Source organism: Crassostrea angulata, chromosome 7, assembly GCF_025612915.1.
Source record: "Crassostrea angulata isolate pt1a10 chromosome 7, ASM2561291v2, whole genome shotgun sequence".
NCBI lineage: Eukaryota > Metazoa > Mollusca > Bivalvia > Ostreida > Ostreidae > Magallana > Magallana angulata.
In genome coordinates this window covers 59,073,919-59,092,204 of record NC_069117.1, presented here as the reverse complement: position 1 = coordinate 59,092,204, position 18,286 = coordinate 59,073,919, and the positions used below count along the sequence as shown (strand labels likewise).

At 37.1% G+C, this 18,286-nt stretch overlaps 2 protein-coding genes and 1 non-coding gene across 3 annotated transcripts in view; 1 reads left to right on the top strand and 2 right to left on the bottom strand.

The window, feature by feature from the left end:
• Positions 1 to 5,699, bottom strand: part of LOC128191434 (fibrillin-2-like) — a 32,692-nt gene extending 26,993 nt beyond the window's left edge. Inside the window, exons 1-6 of the mRNA XM_052863485.1 lie at positions 5,607 to 5,699; positions 4,909 to 5,082; positions 3,759 to 3,926; positions 2,987 to 3,316; positions 2,006 to 2,134; positions 1,184 to 1,300 (exon numbers count right to left, since the gene is read on the bottom strand). Of these exons, the coding sequence (XP_052719445.1) occupies positions 1,184 to 1,300; positions 2,006 to 2,134; positions 2,987 to 3,316; positions 3,759 to 3,926; positions 4,909 to 5,082; positions 5,607 to 5,679 (991 nt within the window). The 5' untranslated portion in view covers positions 5,680 to 5,699. The remainder of the gene's footprint in view (positions 1 to 1,183; positions 1,301 to 2,005; positions 2,135 to 2,986; positions 3,317 to 3,758; positions 3,927 to 4,908; positions 5,083 to 5,606) is intronic.
• On the bottom strand, positions 374 to 463 carry Trnay-gua (transfer RNA tyrosine (anticodon GUA)). Its single transcript is given in 2 exon segments — positions 374 to 409; positions 427 to 463. It is a non-coding gene; the product is annotated as a tRNA-Tyr (tRNA).
• A 1,400-nt stretch (positions 5,700 to 7,099) lies between the features above and the next one.
• LOC128156680 (atrial natriuretic peptide-converting enzyme-like) lies at positions 7,100 to 17,517 on the top strand. Its single transcript, XM_052818905.1, has 15 exons — positions 7,100 to 7,356; positions 8,405 to 8,561; positions 8,931 to 9,350; positions 9,467 to 9,577; positions 9,809 to 9,913; positions 9,994 to 10,098; positions 10,322 to 10,426; positions 10,619 to 10,729; positions 10,992 to 11,130; positions 13,677 to 13,784; positions 13,974 to 14,023; positions 14,452 to 14,623; positions 14,948 to 15,249; positions 15,825 to 15,973; positions 16,276 to 17,517. The coding sequence occupies exons 2-15, from the start codon at positions 8,420 to 8,422 to the stop codon at positions 16,447 to 16,449; spliced, it is 2,193 nt and encodes a 730-aa protein (XP_052674865.1). The 5' UTR covers positions 7,100 to 7,356; positions 8,405 to 8,419; the 3' UTR covers positions 16,450 to 17,517.
• The last annotated feature ends 769 nt before the right edge of the window (positions 17,518 to 18,286 follow it).

Sequence of the window (18,286 nt, the reverse complement as noted above, 5' to 3'; positions counted from 1 at the left end):
TAAAGCCATTTGGAAGCGGAGAGTGCCGAGAGAGCACGAAATATAATCTAATTTATCCGTGCAACAGGAGAACATGTGCTTGCCCAACCGCCCGCTCATGTTCCCAAATTGCTGCTTATTAATCACGACCAGGAAATTCTCTGCAGGCAAATTAAGTACATAAATGTAAGCTACTTGTAATTAATCATGTCTAGTAATGAAGCTATCCGACTTCATCATTTTTAGATACAAGCATCAAATAAATAGTACAGGATATTTGACTGGACAGTCCATTGTCATGCAGGCATGTTCCTCATATAATTCGAACAATTCTATTTTTTCTCTGGGTTTCAATCATTCAAAACTAAAGGGATTTCCATGGAAAAAATAATCATCCCGCGAGGCGGATTTGAACCACCGACCTAAGGATAGCTAGTAATTTTCACTCTACAGTCCTCCGCTCTACCAACTGAGCTATCACGGGATATATTACAGAAGTTTAAAACATTATATAACCATAGGTACAACCGATACTACATCGTCACTTCCTCTACCTTCCCGCTGTCATTTCAAAACAAGTAATATTTACATATATACACTGTATGGCATCTATATAAAATACACTGTCATTAATATTGTTGTATAACGTTATATTACAATCACTATGCTATGATAAGAGAATTTAAATGTGATTCATAACTGGTCTCAAAATTCACGGAAAGTTTCATAAATGTTTTTCAAGATTAATTATGTCTCGATCATTTGCTTGTAAATGGCTAACAGAAAAGTGTCATTGAATGTTATTATCTAAAATTCAATTGGCATAATTGGGCCTAATTTATATTCGAACGTTTATTAAGCAAGGGTACTATTATCGTACTTAGCTCTAGTAGGTCACAATTATACGTTTGTACTCCCATGCTCAAAATGTTGTTCATGGGTAAGTGATTTAAAAGCAAAATATCATCTTTTTTTATATAGCGTTTGAATTGCTATACGTACCACACCAATCACTGATAAAAAATAATTTAAAAATCGATTCATAACGTTTAATGATACTGATGACATCGGAAATATGTCTGTATATACAACTGATACATGTATATAAATTAATTATCCTGACACACAGCTTCCCAGTTCATTCGATATTTGGGAATAATTATACAGGAACAGAAAGAGAAGAGGGGGCGGATCATGCACTTACCAAAACAGACGTTGCCGACGGCGACGTAGTCCTGGGTACAGAGACAGTAGCGCGAACCCACGGTGTTCTGACAAGTCTGCTCACACCCTCCGTTGTCTATCACGCACTCGTTCCTGTCTGAAAAAAACATATGCATACATGCATTGAAATATTGTTATGTAATTGTTTACACATCATGCTTGCATTTTTGTTTTGTACGACTGGGATAGGATCATGATTGGAAAATAAACTTTACAATTAGCAGATCACAGTAACGATATTAAGACAGAAAAAAAAAATAAAAAAAAACACATATACATTTTGGCATCTGAACTCAAAAAGGAGGAATTCCGTTCCTTTTTTCTTTTCATAAACCTTTCTCCTTTTAATTTTTTTTTTTCACTTTTAAAGCTCTATCTCGGTCAATCCTTTATTTTGTCACCCCCTATCCTCTTCCCTCATTAAACGTCAAATATTGAGATCTTGTGCTAAACAAAGATTGTACGACAATCCTCGACCACTCAGATTGAATTTTAAGCTTATTTCACATAATGATTATTCCAAAAAAAATATTTCTGTGATACATCCTATGTTGTATTGTTCAGTTACATTTATTTCATACCGCCTCAAAAACTAGGGAGGGGTCGCAATAAGCTGAATTTTAAAAATATATTTGTAAGAAAAAAATCTACACCCCCCGGTTTTTCTTGGTATTGGTCTGCAGTTGGTGCATGGAAAATAAAGTACATGTATACATTGTACTTTCATCTTTTTAATACGGTACCAAATAACGAATTGTTTCCAAAGTTTCACATCATTATTCTTTCAATGACCGGAACTTACCTGCGCACGTTTTCCCATCGTTCACCAGCCCGTACCCCCGGTAACAGTCACAGAAGTAGTTCAGCCCCTCCCCCGGGACACACAGCTGACTACAGTTACCGTTGTCCAGGACGCACGGGTGAATAACATCTATAAAAACCACAGAATCTCGATTATCAAAAACTCCTTATATACATGTATTTAATTTTCCATTCTATAAGAATTTAGCTGTTAGTATTGAGTCAGAGATTTGTCAAATTCTGTAATAGAGAGGTTAAGCATTTTAACGTTATATAGTACATAGTAGAACAATTGTACATAAAATTTGAATTTTTTAAAAACTTGTTGGACATACTGGCAATTAAAAAGAAAACCTTATTATAGCTTCAAACATAATTTATTTTGAAGTAAACCACCTTTGAGTAAATTCCCGAAAACGAACCGAAAGACTCACGATGCGCGTGGGCCTTCTAAGGTGCCTTTACTGGGGGTATAACAAATCTGTAAACCCTTTATTGTCATCTTTGCTAGCCAAGCGTTTTCGGTCAACTCTGTTCCCCACAAAGGAGAGTGTGGATCAGAAACCCTTGACTTGGGAAGATTTTTATTGTAGTAAATTGAATTTAAAACATTGTTGTAGTGTAGGTTAGAGTTATTCTTTGCTTTATTTCACTGATTATAATATATGTGGATCACACGTAACGCAACAAACGCAAGCTTCTCGTCACTTTCGATCCCCTTATTGTCTTTATCGTAACACACTTCAAGCCCGTGTTTGGTCACTGCTTATGTAACAACAAAATGGCCCGCGACAGACACACACCGACCGAGATTGAAATAGTGCATCGAAAAAAAATTCGATGTATATGGTGAAAATATATATCTACATGATTGAAAAATATGAAAATCAGAATATATACAAATCATACCGACAACAATCATTAGGTTGTATAATGTTTATTATACATGTCTTGTATACAACTTGTGAATTAGGAAATATACCTTTGACACACACAGGGCTGTCTGGAGATGTCCACTTGTAGCTCTGACAAAACATGTAACGGGACTGGTTGTTCTGGAGGTGGTACCCTTCCTCGCACGTGTAATTGGCGTAGATGACCCAGGCTCTCTTGTACAGGTTGTAGTGGTACGGGGTGTCCACCGTGGCGTGAGGGATGATGGGAGGAGTGCGGTAACGCTGGTGGATGCACGTGCCATCTGCCTCCCGAATTTCCAGGGTAAAGTTCAAGGTCGAGGTCTGCGCTACAGACACCTCTTTTGTATCGTTTCTTACCCTCAACTTTTCTATGCTCGTATTTTCACTACCAGGTCCTGATGGTTGTAGAAAATAGGAATGTGATAATTATGTTTATTTACCAATCAAGGGCCCTCGGGGGGCATATACATTAAAACAATAGAACAACATAATTATAACAAATAAGGTATGAAATACATAAATATTGTACTATCAAGTAAGCATAGTAGGTTACAATAGGAGGTACATCTGATATACCAAGTTGTCATACACATAATTTTAATTATTTAAGGGTAAACATTTATTTGCAATTGCAGAAATAAACAGCTATTGATACACAATCCCTCAAAGCAATACGTGAGTATTGATACAGACACATTATATACAGCCCCAAATATATATTTGTATTCCATATACATGAACAATTGTATGTAGACGTATTATATAATACACTGTAATTAATACATTTGTGATATTAGATTCAAACAGAGAGAGGGGGAGGGAGACAGACACATTTACCTATACATTTCGGGGATGAGTTATTCCACCGTCCCTCTCCCTCACAGAAGACTGTGGAGGCCCCCACCAGGTAGTGGCTCCGCCCACACATGAACTCTGCTACCTGTCCCTCGTCATCCATGCTGACGTAGCCGTAGGCCGGGGCGGGGGGTAGAGGGCACCCTCTTGCTGTACAAAATGTAAAAAATATATGTTACTAGATGATACCCCGCGCAAGCGAGGGAATTAACACTTTACACATTATTATCATAAAATGCTTAATATGTTGAACCATATTTTTGTTCACTTTTGCATATACTTTGTCCAATTTGTCCTGTATGTACATGTACTCTAATTACCTAGATAATCTATAATTCCCGATCATTCATTTTGAAGGGGATGAAGACGTGAGGGAAGTATAGGTGGCTGTATAAATGTCAGATTTGTTTTCAACTCTATAGATTTTACCCATATTTTTCATCTGTTGACAAAATGTTTAAATTCTTCGTATAATCTAAACAGATGCAGCTCAAATTACGTTCCATTTCGCAAAATAAGAACGACAAAAAACTGTAAATATAAGTGTTTCATTGGTCGATCTCATCTGTAGGGAAACCCCTCAGGAACGCGTGTAATTTATAGTATATACTGACCTACACAGATGGGCGTGTCTACATGTATATAGTGACAATGACACTGACATAAACTGGCAGGTTAGCGTGTCATATTGTCACGGTGACACTGGCATACACAGATGGGTGTGTCTATATAGTAATAATGACACTGACCTACACAGATGGGCGTGTCATATAGTAACGATGACACTGACATACACAGATGGGCGTGTCATATAGTTACGGTGACACTTGTCTACACCAATGGGCGTGTCTATATAATGACGATGACACTGGTTGACACAGATGGGCGTGTCATATAGTTACGGTGACACTTGTCTACACCAATGGGCGTGTCTATATAATGACGATGACACTGGTTGACACAGATGGGCGTGTCATATAGTTACGGTAACTATGACTTACACCAATGGGCGTGTCTATATAGTGACTATGACGCTGACCTACACAGATTGGTGTGTTGATGACACTGACCTACACAGATTGGTGTATCGATTACACTGACCTACACAGATTGGTGTATCGATTACACTGACCTACACAGATTGGTGTATCGATGGTCCACGTCCCCTCCTCCTCGATACACGCTCCAAAAATGTCACCCATCGGGAAGAACCCCTCGTCACACACAAACTCCACCAGCAGGTTCCCGCCCCAGGTCAGTACTGACCCATGACGGACAGGCCCGGGGGTGGGGCACGCCAGCGTCTCTGTGGACATAGAAAAATCAAATAAATCAATATTGTATTGCATTGCATTGTACTTAAAATGCATGGACAAATTAATCTAATCACAAGTTTAAATTAGACTGCGTGATAGTGATGTTAAAATAATAAAGCTCATGATGGCAATGATATAGAGCCATTTTAATAAGGCTATGGACTTTCTGCAGGACCTAACTCTCTATTTCTTGCGTCAAAACAAGTTAAAAATGGCACAGGTTTCTAGCGAAATATACATAGATTGCATAGTCTTAGCTCAAAAGCCAGACAAATCTAGATCAATGGATAAGTGGCATACAATGAAATAAACATGCCTACGTCACATTTGTGTTTGACACCAACTACCCAAAGTCCAAGCTCTTGTTAAAATGGTTCTCTATTTGACAGTGCGACGGTGCATCCGCCCCCCCCCCCCCCGCACCCCAGCTTCCCTGCTTCTACTAATGACCAGTAAAGAGTAAGACTGATCGATAGGTTGATATCCACGTGCATCCGTGTTGAATTTGACTTACCCTGGTCTGTGGACTGATTCCTGACATATGTTAGCTGCAACAATGATACAAGAAAAACAACAAAGAACGCCATTACAAAAAAGAGACACTTACAGTGAGTACTTGACCGAGTTATGAAAAAATAGACCGGGTTGAGTGAGAATTTAAGCATCAAAGGCTAGTGAACTGCCACCCCTCACTTAGTGTTAAAGTTTGTTTTACTTTTGGAGGGACGAATGCAGACATTCACGTGCACAGTGGGCTTTTGAATGATACTAGTATTCTTTCATGTCTAGAATTTATCTCAGATTATTGTTGAACAAAAACGGCAATAAAAGAAAACTTTTTATTTCCGCATTTTTTTTAAATCGACCCTCCTAGTTACATTTTGATCATCATGATATATTCCAATCGATCAATCTAAATGCCATTGTGCATACAGAATTAATAGCTGTATTGCTTTTCAACGCCGAAGCATATCTCTCTCTCTCTCTCTCTCTCTCTCTCTCTCTCTCTCTCTCTCTCTCTCTCTCTCTCGAGGCATTAGGCATTATGTAGGGTATATTACTGATAAAATTTATTAAATAGATACCTAATCCTATCTGTAGATAGACAATATTTATGGGTATATATACTAAATCGATCAATTTTCATTTTGTGATTATACTCAGGAGAATTGTCTATCCATAGAAAGAAATGCATCAGTTTAGTACAAATGGTAGAGAGCCAATATCCAAACATTCCCACAGGTAATTGTACAATAATTATTCCAATCCAAAAAAAGACAGGAAATATACACATTTCAAGCAAAGTTATACCCGCCTAAAACTCCACAGACACCCCCCCCCTCCACCCCCCCCCCCCCCCCCCAGAAAACTACAGAGGGCGAATGTGTATTCATCAAAGACCTCAGTGTTAATATTTATAGGTGATATATGTAAGAAGTAGCACCCTACAAATTGACGGTCAGACCGGTTCGAATACCGGCGCCAGATAGCTCAGTTAGTAGAGCACATGACTAGAGATTCAGAGGGCCCGTGTTCGAATCCCGGTCTGGTCCGTCATTATTTCTCCCATCCCGTTACATTTGGTGCCGTGTCCAACCCCTGGAACTGACAGGTGAACTCCTGCCAGGGGAAGATCCTGGGGTGACCTTCGAGGGCGAAGATTATTAAGGGGGGAGGAATGTGATGGTCAGACCGGTTCGAATACCGGCGTTGGTAGAGCACCTGATTAGAGATTCAGGGGGCCCGTGTTCGAATCCCGGTCTGCTCCGTCATTATTTCTCCCATCCCGTTACAAAATGCACAATTCGACAATGACATTAATCTGTAATAGTAGTCTTTTATCCGTACTAGTTACTATCAAGCTGCATTTCCGTATTTTTTTTCGTTATCAAGAAACTAACAATGTAGTGTTTATGACACATAGAAGTCTTTTCTTTTAATACGGAAACTGGTTGTGTTGTTATGCTCTATTTTAATTTTAGCTACTAAATCGTGCTTCCTGTTTGAATAAAAGATGTAAAAATCGTTGTTTAGTTGATCATTGGTGATTTGTGTATGTTAGTGCTAAAGTTTTATGTATTTATCGATGGTCAGGGATCTGACTCGACGATCTAGAGTTTGTCAAGGGCAGTAGACGGTCACGTGAGCAAGTGGAGGTCAGTTTGGGGACCATGTTATGATGTACATCATGTTGTGTTACCTGACTATGTCAAATACACGTTTTCGACAGGAATTTTTGTCATGTAAATGGTGACACCCAAAAGGTAAGAGAACTGAACAGTGTTAATTACTATATTTACTGTTAATTGATTTGAATGTTTGAAAAAAAAAACTTTTTAAATTTTTATTTTTATTTTTTGTCCGTATTTTTTTTACTGTGCACGTTCTTATAGTCGGACAAAAACAATTAATCTATTATATTATAGTCTATCCCAATTTTTTTCCCGTCACTTTTTGACGATTTTTTAATGAAAATCATTCCTGTCAATAAGTACAACTTAAGGTGGAATAACACACCTGGAAAAAATCAAATTAACATTAAATTATTTGATTAATATGAAAGATAATAAACTATACATATGTTAAATAAGCGAAAAATTTCCTGTTTGGGGATAAAAAATGAATATCTAAAAAATTCAATTCAGTAAGTAACAACAAAAGCCCCTTCAGGATTCGAACTTGGGATGTACGAATCACAAGCCCGACACTTTATCCACTCGGCTTTGGAGTAAGTAACATGTTATCGTCAATAAAATCCTTTTAATAAAATAAAATGTTGTTTCGATCAGTGGTCAGCCATTTTGCGCATGATGTGTTATTCTACCTTAAATCAATAAAAGGGAAAAAAATCCAAAATTTCTTCAGTGACACATCATCAGTACTTAACTTGAGAAACTTACAACAACGAAAACAATTTTCTTAGTAGATTTATAATGGGAAATTTTCATCTTTTCTCCATTTGGAAGTATTCTGGACACCTTACACAAATTTTCAATGTTATCACCTGGGTACTTCATGTGGATTGCAATGCAAAATCCCCATAGACTTTTTAATTTTATATGTGTACTGATATCCAACAAGCTAGATGGGGTGTTTTGAAGGAGAAATCTTTGGATTTTTTCATATCATTGAATGAACATCATTTGAACCCAGAGATATTTATGAATATCAATAATAATTGAGGACAGAATATAGTTGAGGTAAATATCATGAAATCTTTTTGTCTTCTGAATTATGGTATTAAACAAACAAGAAGCTAAATAAAGCTGAAAAAAAGATTAACCAGTTATTTAATTAATCTTCATGTTGCAGATATGGGCCACCATAATGACAGTTCAGCAATTTTCTGTCACAGACCCCCTACACCAAAAACCAGCCAACAGAAGTTTTCTTGTAATATCCATCATCTGTTTTGTGATTGCCTGCATCTTCATCTGCACAGCCCTTTCTGTTATTTTGACTAATAATGGTAACTTTATGCTCGAAACCTTACAAAATATTAGTAACATAATTGTTATAAAATGATATATCTATAGGATAATGTTTGACCACCTTTTAGACAGAGCTTTACCTTTCTTGTTGACTTGTACTATAGATAAATGCATTGATGACACCAAAACTGTCAAAATCATCACTATAGTTAATTGCTTCATTCGCATTTTTTGACAAGGAAACCATTTTCAAAATTTTTCAAAATTAAAACTTGAATTTATTAAACTTGTCTTAAGAGTTCTGAAATCAATATACATGTGTTTAATTGAAGAGTGGTCAAAATTACACAAATGCGACTTCCTTACCATATTCCTAATTTTTGACTGTTACCAATTCTTTACTGTAGAACCTAAGAAACAGCCCAGAGTTGACACAGATTATGGTGCCTTGAGTTCAAAGACAAGGAGCAGTTTGTTGTCCCTCATTCAACCATCTTCCTCCTTTGCTCCTTCTGTGTCCACAGATGCAACATCTGCCTCCATACAGATCTCAAGTTCTCCAATAAAACCCTCTGAAGTCAGCACTCGTCCTGTACACAATTCCTCAGCAATGATGATGTATTCATCGACAATCATGGTTTCAGCAACTTCAACCCTTCTACAGATGTTATCCTCAGTCATGTCTATCTCGGAGAAGTCTTGGACTTCTCCTGTCTTCCATACATCATCTATAGATTTTTCCTCAGATGTGTTATCCTCTTTCTACTCCCCTGTTTTGTCCAGTAGTTTGGTCAATACAACAATTGCTGCTCCCGTTACCTTACCAGGTATGCTTTGGGACTATATAATTATGTGTATATAAATTATCTGTTTGTGAGAAGGAGATGTAAGTCAAACAGTTGTATCCATTTTGAATCCCATTTCATTCATGTCTTTTTCTTAGCGTGTTCTGAATCCGATTTTACTTGCCACAGTGGAGAATGCGTCCAAAAAAACTTTCGATGTAATCGCTATCAGGAATGTCGGGACAAATCTGATGAAGAGAACTGTCCAGGTAACTCAACAAATATAAACAATTTTTTGGGCAGAGATCGGATAAACAAATTATTCAGATTAAGTGGGATAAACAAAACAAAGAAAAATTGATAGAAATGATTGAGGTGAAATTGGAATTAATCTTTAAGCTGACTTTTTAGATTACTTGGGTGTTCATTGTTTACCAGGTCAATAATAAAAAAAAAAAATCCTAGAAATATCAGAGGTAACATTGAGCTTTTTTTTCCAGACTGTGTGGGCGTTCAGTGTGACTCAGGGCTGTGTCTATGGAGCTGGTTCCCCCTCTGTAATGGTGTGGTGGACTGTCCCGATCTCAGTGATGAAGTCAATTGTGGTAAAAGAATATTCACAGAAAAAGAAAAGATTGCTTTTGTTTGTTTATTGAAAGGGTAAAAGCATTATTGGTTTGTACAGCTTCAGATACCAAGTTCCAGTGTGACAATGGGGTGTGGATCTCCACAGATCAGTGGTGTAACGGGATTGACAATTGTTATGACAACAGTGATGAGAGGAATTGCAGTAAGCTACCATTCTGATATTAAGAGTTTTATCTGGGTTTCATCCATGAGGAATTTCACAGGACTTGCACAATTTCTTAAGTACTAGTATCTGTTAATCAACATCATTGATTTAACTTATTTATGATCTTAGACTTCGTTACACACGTTAACCTCAATTATCTTGGTTGTTTGGTAATATTTACACTCTCTGTAAATCTCGTGAGCTGTTTCTTCTACCCCAGGCTGTCTGGCCGGTCTGGAGACGATGTGTGGTGACGGGAAGTGTATTCGCACAGACTGGATCTGTGACGGATTCAGTGACTGCAGTACAGATGAGATTGGCTGTGGTAAGTCCCAGATTACTCAATTCAACAATTAACACAATCTCTGATTGCCTGACAACAAAATAAAGTAAAGTAATCAAACTCTTATTGCAAATGGTGCTTTCAACATTTCCTTCTATGTAATAAAAACAAATTTAAGGATGTTCAAATATAATAAGATCTAGATTTAAATAAGGTTAACTTTGTATGTCTCAGACAAGTGTGGCGGTGACCAGTATGTGTGTGGAGACTACAGCTGTATCAGTGAGACCATGGTGTGTGATGGGCTCCAAGACTGTCCCCGGGGGGAGGAGGAAAAGCAGTGTTGTAAGAAGGATCTGTCTGTCTGTTGATCTGTAACAGTGAACTACAGTTTTAGCAAACTGCTCCTTATATTTGTAATATACCGGTAAAATGATCTGATATACATGTATTGAATTATGTATAACAAATCAAAATTACATGTACTTGTCCCTGGTGGTTTATTACAACCATAAGTTACTATATTTCAGTTCAACTTTTCTGTACCTTACTAAGTAGAGTCATTTTACTACAACATTTAATCATTGCTTTTATTTTTAATTTATAGTTACCCTTGTGAATAACCTGACCACCTCAAGCGGGATACTTGTGGGGAGCTTCAGGGGAAGCAACTTTGTCTATCCTGTATGTAGCACAAACTGGAACCCCCGTCATAGTGACACTGTGTGCAGGAGTTTGGGACATGGGTAAAAAGATTCAGCGCTGTACAATTTATTGTAAACCAACTTTTATTTCAGATGACTTTATTTTGGGAATTACCTTCAAAGCAACTAATTTTCATGATCAAGCCTTATCAAAACCACTTTGATATTACAACCACAGGACAAGGGATGGTTCACAGTAAGAAATATTTGCAACAGAGAGGCTCTCGCAAACCTTGTGAAAATTTATCGCAGGCAAATAAAAGTTGGTTACCTTATTACCGTACATGGAAGGGGTAGGGACTCTGTTGTCAGTTTGTCTATACCCTGGTCAATGTTGTCAGTACCCTGGTCAATGTTGTCAGTACCCTGGTCAATGTTGTCAGTACCATTGTAAATGTTGTCTATACCCTAGTAGATGTTGTCAGTACCCTGGTAAATGTTGTCAATACACTGGTAAATGTTTGTCTATACCCTGGTAAATGTTGTCAATACCCTGGTAAATGGTTTTAGTACCCTGGTTAATGTTTGTCAGTGCCCTGGTAAAAGTTATCAATACCCTGGTAAATGTTGTCAATACCCTGGTAAATGGTTTTAGTACCCTGGTTAATGTTTGTCAGTGCCCTGGTAAAAGTTATCAATACCCTGGTAAATGTTGTCAATACCCTGGTAAATGTTATCAATACCCTGGTAAATGTTGTCAGTACCCTGGTAAATGTTTGTCAATACCCTGGTAAATGTTGTCAGTACTCTGGTAAATGTTATCAATACCCTGGTAAATGTTATCAATACCCTGATAAATGTTGTCAATACCCTGGTAAATGTTGTCAATACCCTGATAAATGTTGTCAATACCCTGATAAATGTTGTCAATATCCTGGTAAATGTTGTCAAAACTCTGGTAAATGTTTGTCAATACCCTGGTAAATGTTGTCAGTACCCTGGAAAATGTTGTCAGTGCCCTTGTAAATGTTGTCAATACCCTGGTAAATGTTTGTCAGTACCCTGGTAAATGTTGTCAGTACCCTGGTAAATGTTGTCAATATACTGGTAAATGTTTGTCAATATACTGGTAAATGTTGTCAATATCCTTGTAAATGTTGTCAATACCCTGGTAAATGTTGTCAATATCCTGGTAAATGTTGTCAATACCCTGGTAAATGTTGTCAATACCCTGGTAAATGTTGTCAATACCCTGGTAAATGTTGTCAATATCCTTGTAAATGTTTGTCAATACCCTGGTAAATGTTGTCAATACCCTGGTAAATGTTGCCAATACCCTGATAAATTTTGTCAATACCCTGGTAAAAGTTATCAATACCCTGGTAAATGTTATCAATACCCTGGTAAATGTTTGTTAAAACCCTGGTAAATGTTATCAAAACCCTGGTAAATGTTGTCAATACCCTGGTAAATGTTGTCAGTGCCCTGGTAAATGTTGTCAATACCCTGGTAAATGTTTGTCAATACCCTGGTAAATGTTGTCAGTACCCTGGTAAATGTTGTCAATATACTGGTAAATGTTTGTCAATATACTGGTAAATGTTTGTCAATACCCTGGTAAACGTGTCAGTACTCTGGTAAATGTTGTCAATACCCTGGTAAGTTTTGTCAATACCCTGGTAAATGTTGTCAATACCCTGATAAATGTTTGTCTATACCCTGGAAAATGTTTGTCAATACCCGGATAAATGTTGCCAATACCCTGATAAATTTTGTCAATACCCTGGTAAAAGTTATCAATGCCCTGGTAAATGTTGTCAATACCCTGGTAAATGTTGTCAGTACCCTGGTAAATGTTGTCAATACACTGGTAAATGTTTGTCAATACCCTGGTAAAAGTTGTCAGTACTCTGGTAAATGTTGTCAATACCCTGATAAATGTTTGTCAATAACCTGGTAAATGTTGTCAATACCCTGGTAAATGTTGTCAATACCCTGATAAATGTTGTCAATACCCTGGTTAATGTTGTCAATATCCTTGTAAATGTTGTCAAAACTCTGATAAATGTTTCTCAATACCCTGGTAAATGTTGTCAGTACTCTGGTAAATGTTGTCAATACCCTGATAAATGTTTGTCGTTACCCTGGAAAATGTTTGTCAATACCCTGGTAAATGTTGTCAGTACTCTGGTAAATGTTATCAATACCCTGGTAAATGTTATCAATACCCTGATAAATGTTGTCAATACCCTGGTAAATGTTGTCAATACCCTGATAAATGTTGTCATTACCCTGATAAATGTTGTCAATATCCTGGTAAATGTTGTCAAAACTCTGGTAAATGTTTGTCAATACCCTGGTAAATGTTGTCAGTACTCTGGTAAATGTTGTCAATACCCTGATAAATGTTTGTCGTTACCCTGGAAAATGTTTGTCAATACCCTGGTAAATGTTGTCAATACCCTGATAAATGTTGTCAATACCCTGGTAAATGTTGTCAAAACTCTGGTAAATGTTTGTCTATACCCTGGTAAATGTTTGTCAATACCCTGGTAAATGTTGTCAAAACTCTGGGAAATGTTTGTCTATACCATGGTAAATGTTGTCAATACCCTGGTGAATGTTTGTCATTTCTCTGTGTTAAACAGGGAATCGGCGAGGACCCTGACCTCTAGTAAGTTGGATGCCGTTCAGTATTTGGAGCTGATTGACTACCAGACAGACACACAGACAATCCTCCCACATCTCCAGACCAGGTAATTTTTTTATGTTCCCTGTCAGAGAAGAATTCTGTGCTTTTTAAAGTTTGTTTGACATAATTTGATTCTTGTCATTAACACCACTGGAAGCATTTCAAGAGCTGTTACATGTATGTCTGTCTGTGTACTAACCCTGTTCACTGACCAGTCTGCCATGCTCAGATTCTGTGTTTTATGTTTGACCAGCCTCACCTGTCAATCAAACAGGACTGTTGAGATCACCTGCATGCCAAAAGGTACACAAAGCACACCTGTATGCTAGATAATCTCTTTCACTTTTTGTAGCTAATGGACACCATATTAATGTTTTTAATTGCATGCCTGGTTTCTTTAGATTGTGATTTTGAATAAATTTGGTATGTTATGTAGCAATTTATTTATTTATTTTTGGTTACACAACATATAAGTACACATATATTTTTATTACCACTAACATTTTAACACTCTAGTAGAAAGTTACTTCATAGTGTAGCATTTTGAAAAAATATTGAGGAAGATATCAACCCTTATTTCAACTTTGATTGTTTTGTCATTGTGACATTGTAATCAAAAACTTCATGTCATACTGGTATTAACTGCTAACTTATAGTACCAAGGTTATTGCATCAGTGAAAACTTTCTCATAAGAACACATCTAATGTTTGACACGGGTCAATTTTCTCAGAGTGTGGGAGGAGGAGCCCTGGCCTCCTGGTTCCATTTATCTCGGGCGGAGACCTGGTCACTAGAGGGCGCTGGCCATGGGTGGTATCCCTGTCCTACCTGGGGAAGCCTATCTGTAGTGGTGTCCTCATTAGTCCTCGCTGGGTCCTCACCGCAGGACACTGCATGGCTGTGTAAGTCAGGTTTTATTACTGCCATGAGTTGTCAAATCTTTGTATATGAAGAGTGCATTAAAAAAAAAAGCAAATATCTATAATACATGTTTATGCACAAAATGAAAAGTTTGTTAAAAGCATCAAAATCCCAAAACCAGCAACAGACACACAAGAGTACACAGAACTCTCTCTACTCGATACCAAATACAGATACTATCTGAGATAGGGAGAGTATCTAAAGTTTATTAGTGGAATCATATTTCTTTTTTTGTAACACTTATCTCTAGCTTATCGCTATTATTCAGTTTGACATATTGGTTCAGAAGTTTGTGTTTCCTTCAGGACAGGGGTTTACAATTACACCCACACACCTAACTACATCCAAGTCCTTCTGGGTTCAATTAAACGCTCACGTGACCTGGACAGAGAATCAGTGCTATTGCGTGCAGTCAAGATTCTCCACCACCCTGACATGAAGTGGACAGGTGAGGGGACAATTTACTGGGACATTGCCCTCATTCAGTTAGAGAGACCAGTGACCTTCACCTCTGTCATTCAGCCCACCTGTCTCTCATCGTCCCAGAATTTGCAGGTAACAAGTACCTGCTTCCTCGCCGGCTGGGGAAACATCGAACCTAATCACGGTAGTGTTATCTTTTTTATTGCAAATAAAAGGAAAATCATCAAAAAATTGTTCATCTGAAGTGAACGTCAAAAAAAGACAACTTGTATCCATTGTATTGTGACGGTCAGACTGGTTCGAATACTGGCGCCAGATAGCTCAGTTGGTAGAGCACCTGACTAGAGATTCAGGGGGCCCGGGTTCGAATCCCAGTCTGGTCCATCATTATTTCTCCCATCCCGTTACAGTATTAATGTAGCCATTAGAATTAATACTGATACATTAGCCACTTGTTAATCTGTATTTTTGTAATCTGTTTTGGTGGTACACAGCTTCCAAATGTCACACACATATCATATAAAAATATAAATACACAAATGGGCTAAACAAAATCTACACTAACTTGTTGAAAACTAAATTTCTGCAAAATATCATACACTCTTAATTAACATAATATGTTTTTAGTTGATGTTTTTTTCTCTCACCAGATGGGACATTTGATTTTAAATTTTATTTATTTATTGACAACAGCATTTAAAACATACCAGTTAGTTTTACATTTAAATTACACTGTAAACAGTGTACATGTATTAACAGACACAACAGTGGAGTATTTGAGAGAAGTCAAGCTCCGTGTGTGGGGGGAGGAGGCTTGTAGGAATAATACCTTACCGTCAGAAGCCAGCGTCAACACAAACTTCACCCTGTGTGCCGGCTACACCGTGGGCATGATGTCTGGATGTCGGGTAAGTCTAGTACCAGGATACGTGGAGGGTGATCATGTGTTCCTCCTATCTTTACCAAAAAAAAAATTCATCACTTTTGGCTTGGGAAATCTTTTGTCAGTACTCTATTTCTGCCATGTATTTATTTATTTAAGGGGTATTATGGGGGAATGTGAACTCTTTAAGACTAATTGTCTGTCTTAAGGTACCTAAGAGTAAGAAGTAAAAGTACATGTACTTTAAACTATATCGTTTCACTGCTGAGACCAGTCAGTGCATTGCTTTTCTTGTTTCTTTCACCCTCGTCTCTTTCACTTGTACAGGGGGACAGTGGGGGTGGCCTGATGTGCGTGAACCACCTCGGTCAGTGGAGCGTGGAGGGCATCATGTCCAGCGGCGGGGCTCAGTGTGGCGTCCCCTCCCCCCGGGCTCTCCGCTTCACCAGTGTGAACGCCACCTTCCCATGGATTAGACAGACCATGTTTACATATGGATGATGTTCAATTCCTAGATCCACCACATTTCTTATGTTGGTCTGTTGTGCATTTGCTGTAAGCTAGGGTGGTATATCAGGGTCGGGTGATTGCTACACCTGGGAGGCAGGGAACACTGCCTAACAGTGTGACATTGACCTCAATTACCTACCACCATAAATGATTCAAAGCAGGACAGAAACACAATATTGATTCAAGCAGTATGTAGAGTTTGTCTTAATATTGCTATTACTTCATTAAAATCTTTGTGTACCTTTCTATCAAATTCATATCTTGTATGTTTTATCATTCTATACTGTTATAGTTACATGTATGTACTAACTGTAATCACGAAGAATCATCGACTTGTACATAATTAAGCCATACTGTTAGTCAGGAGAAATCGACACCTGCATCACTTAGTTTTGGATTACACATTTATCAGTACATGCGATATACATGACCCTTATTATTATCAGAGATAGTCGGAACTAATAAGAATAGTCCAGTATTCACCATAAGCTTAGAAAATATACTAGTGCAATTTATCAGTACAAGTTTGTTTAATGTAGTTTTAGAAAATTGATTGTCCATGTAATATTAAAAACACATTTGGACTATGTTTTTGAATAAGTCAATATTGAATTTGTTCAGCTTTCTCAATATCAAAAAAATAAATAGTTTATCACATTATCAGTTGCAAGAAAATTTTTAAAAAAGAGCTACCTACCCACCCACAATGAAAATTTGTCTCTGATTACGACATATTATTAATGCTGGCCTCATAAGTACAAAATGATTTAGGACAATTTACAATTTCATAATTTGCATATTGCAGAAACTGTACAATCCAGTTTTGGTTAGCATTGTTATTTTGGTATTCCTTCATTGTTCTAGTGTCCAATTCTATCACTACAATTAGGTTTGTAGAAAAGTATATTTTACAAAAGCCATCTTTATATTTTGATAGGAATTTTATTTGTATCAGGTGCACTGTCATTTTATGATATTTTTAAAAATATAATGTGTGCAAGATATTTATAAATGTAAATGTTTATGTTTTATAGAATATTGGACATATTGTTTTATTTCTTTTAGAGCTTTATTTTGTATTTGTTGATTAAATCGAATAACCAACAAATGGAAATTCTTTGTTGATTAAATCGAATACCCAACAAATGGAAATTCTTTGTTGATTAAATAGAATAACCAACAAATGGAAATTCTTTGTTGATTAAATCGAATACCCAACAAATGGAAATTCTTTGTTGATTAAATAGAATAACCAACAAATGGAAATTCTTTGTTGATTAAATCGAATACCCAACAAATGGAAATTCTTTGTTGATTAAATCGAATACCCAACAAATGGAAATTCTTTGTTGATTAAATAGAATAACCAACAAATGGAAATGGTTCATTAGAGAGTCCTAGTTACATTAAAGCACTCACTGACCTGTATACGTACCTAATGTCCTCTGGGAGGTCACTCACTGACCTGTACCTAATGTCCTCTGGGAGGTCACTCATCCCTTATTCATATTCAACAGTTTGGACATAGAGTCAAACCTCATTGGACTAAAAGACAAACATTCAAGATATCCTTGGATTTAGGATATGTAAGCAAAAATACTTGATTAAAGATAGGGAGACAAACTCATAGAGTTAATGGTTAGGACTTTCAAATCCTTTTGAGGTACATTTATAATTATATGGGCAAGTATTTTCCTTTACCCAGCTGTTGATCATTTATGGACCACAGGTGCTTTCACTTGGTAGTCTCTTTCAAAAACTTTTATCTTCCTTTTAACTGATTCTCTATTCTCTTTTCCTGCCTTTTGATTGGTCTATTCTTAAGGGA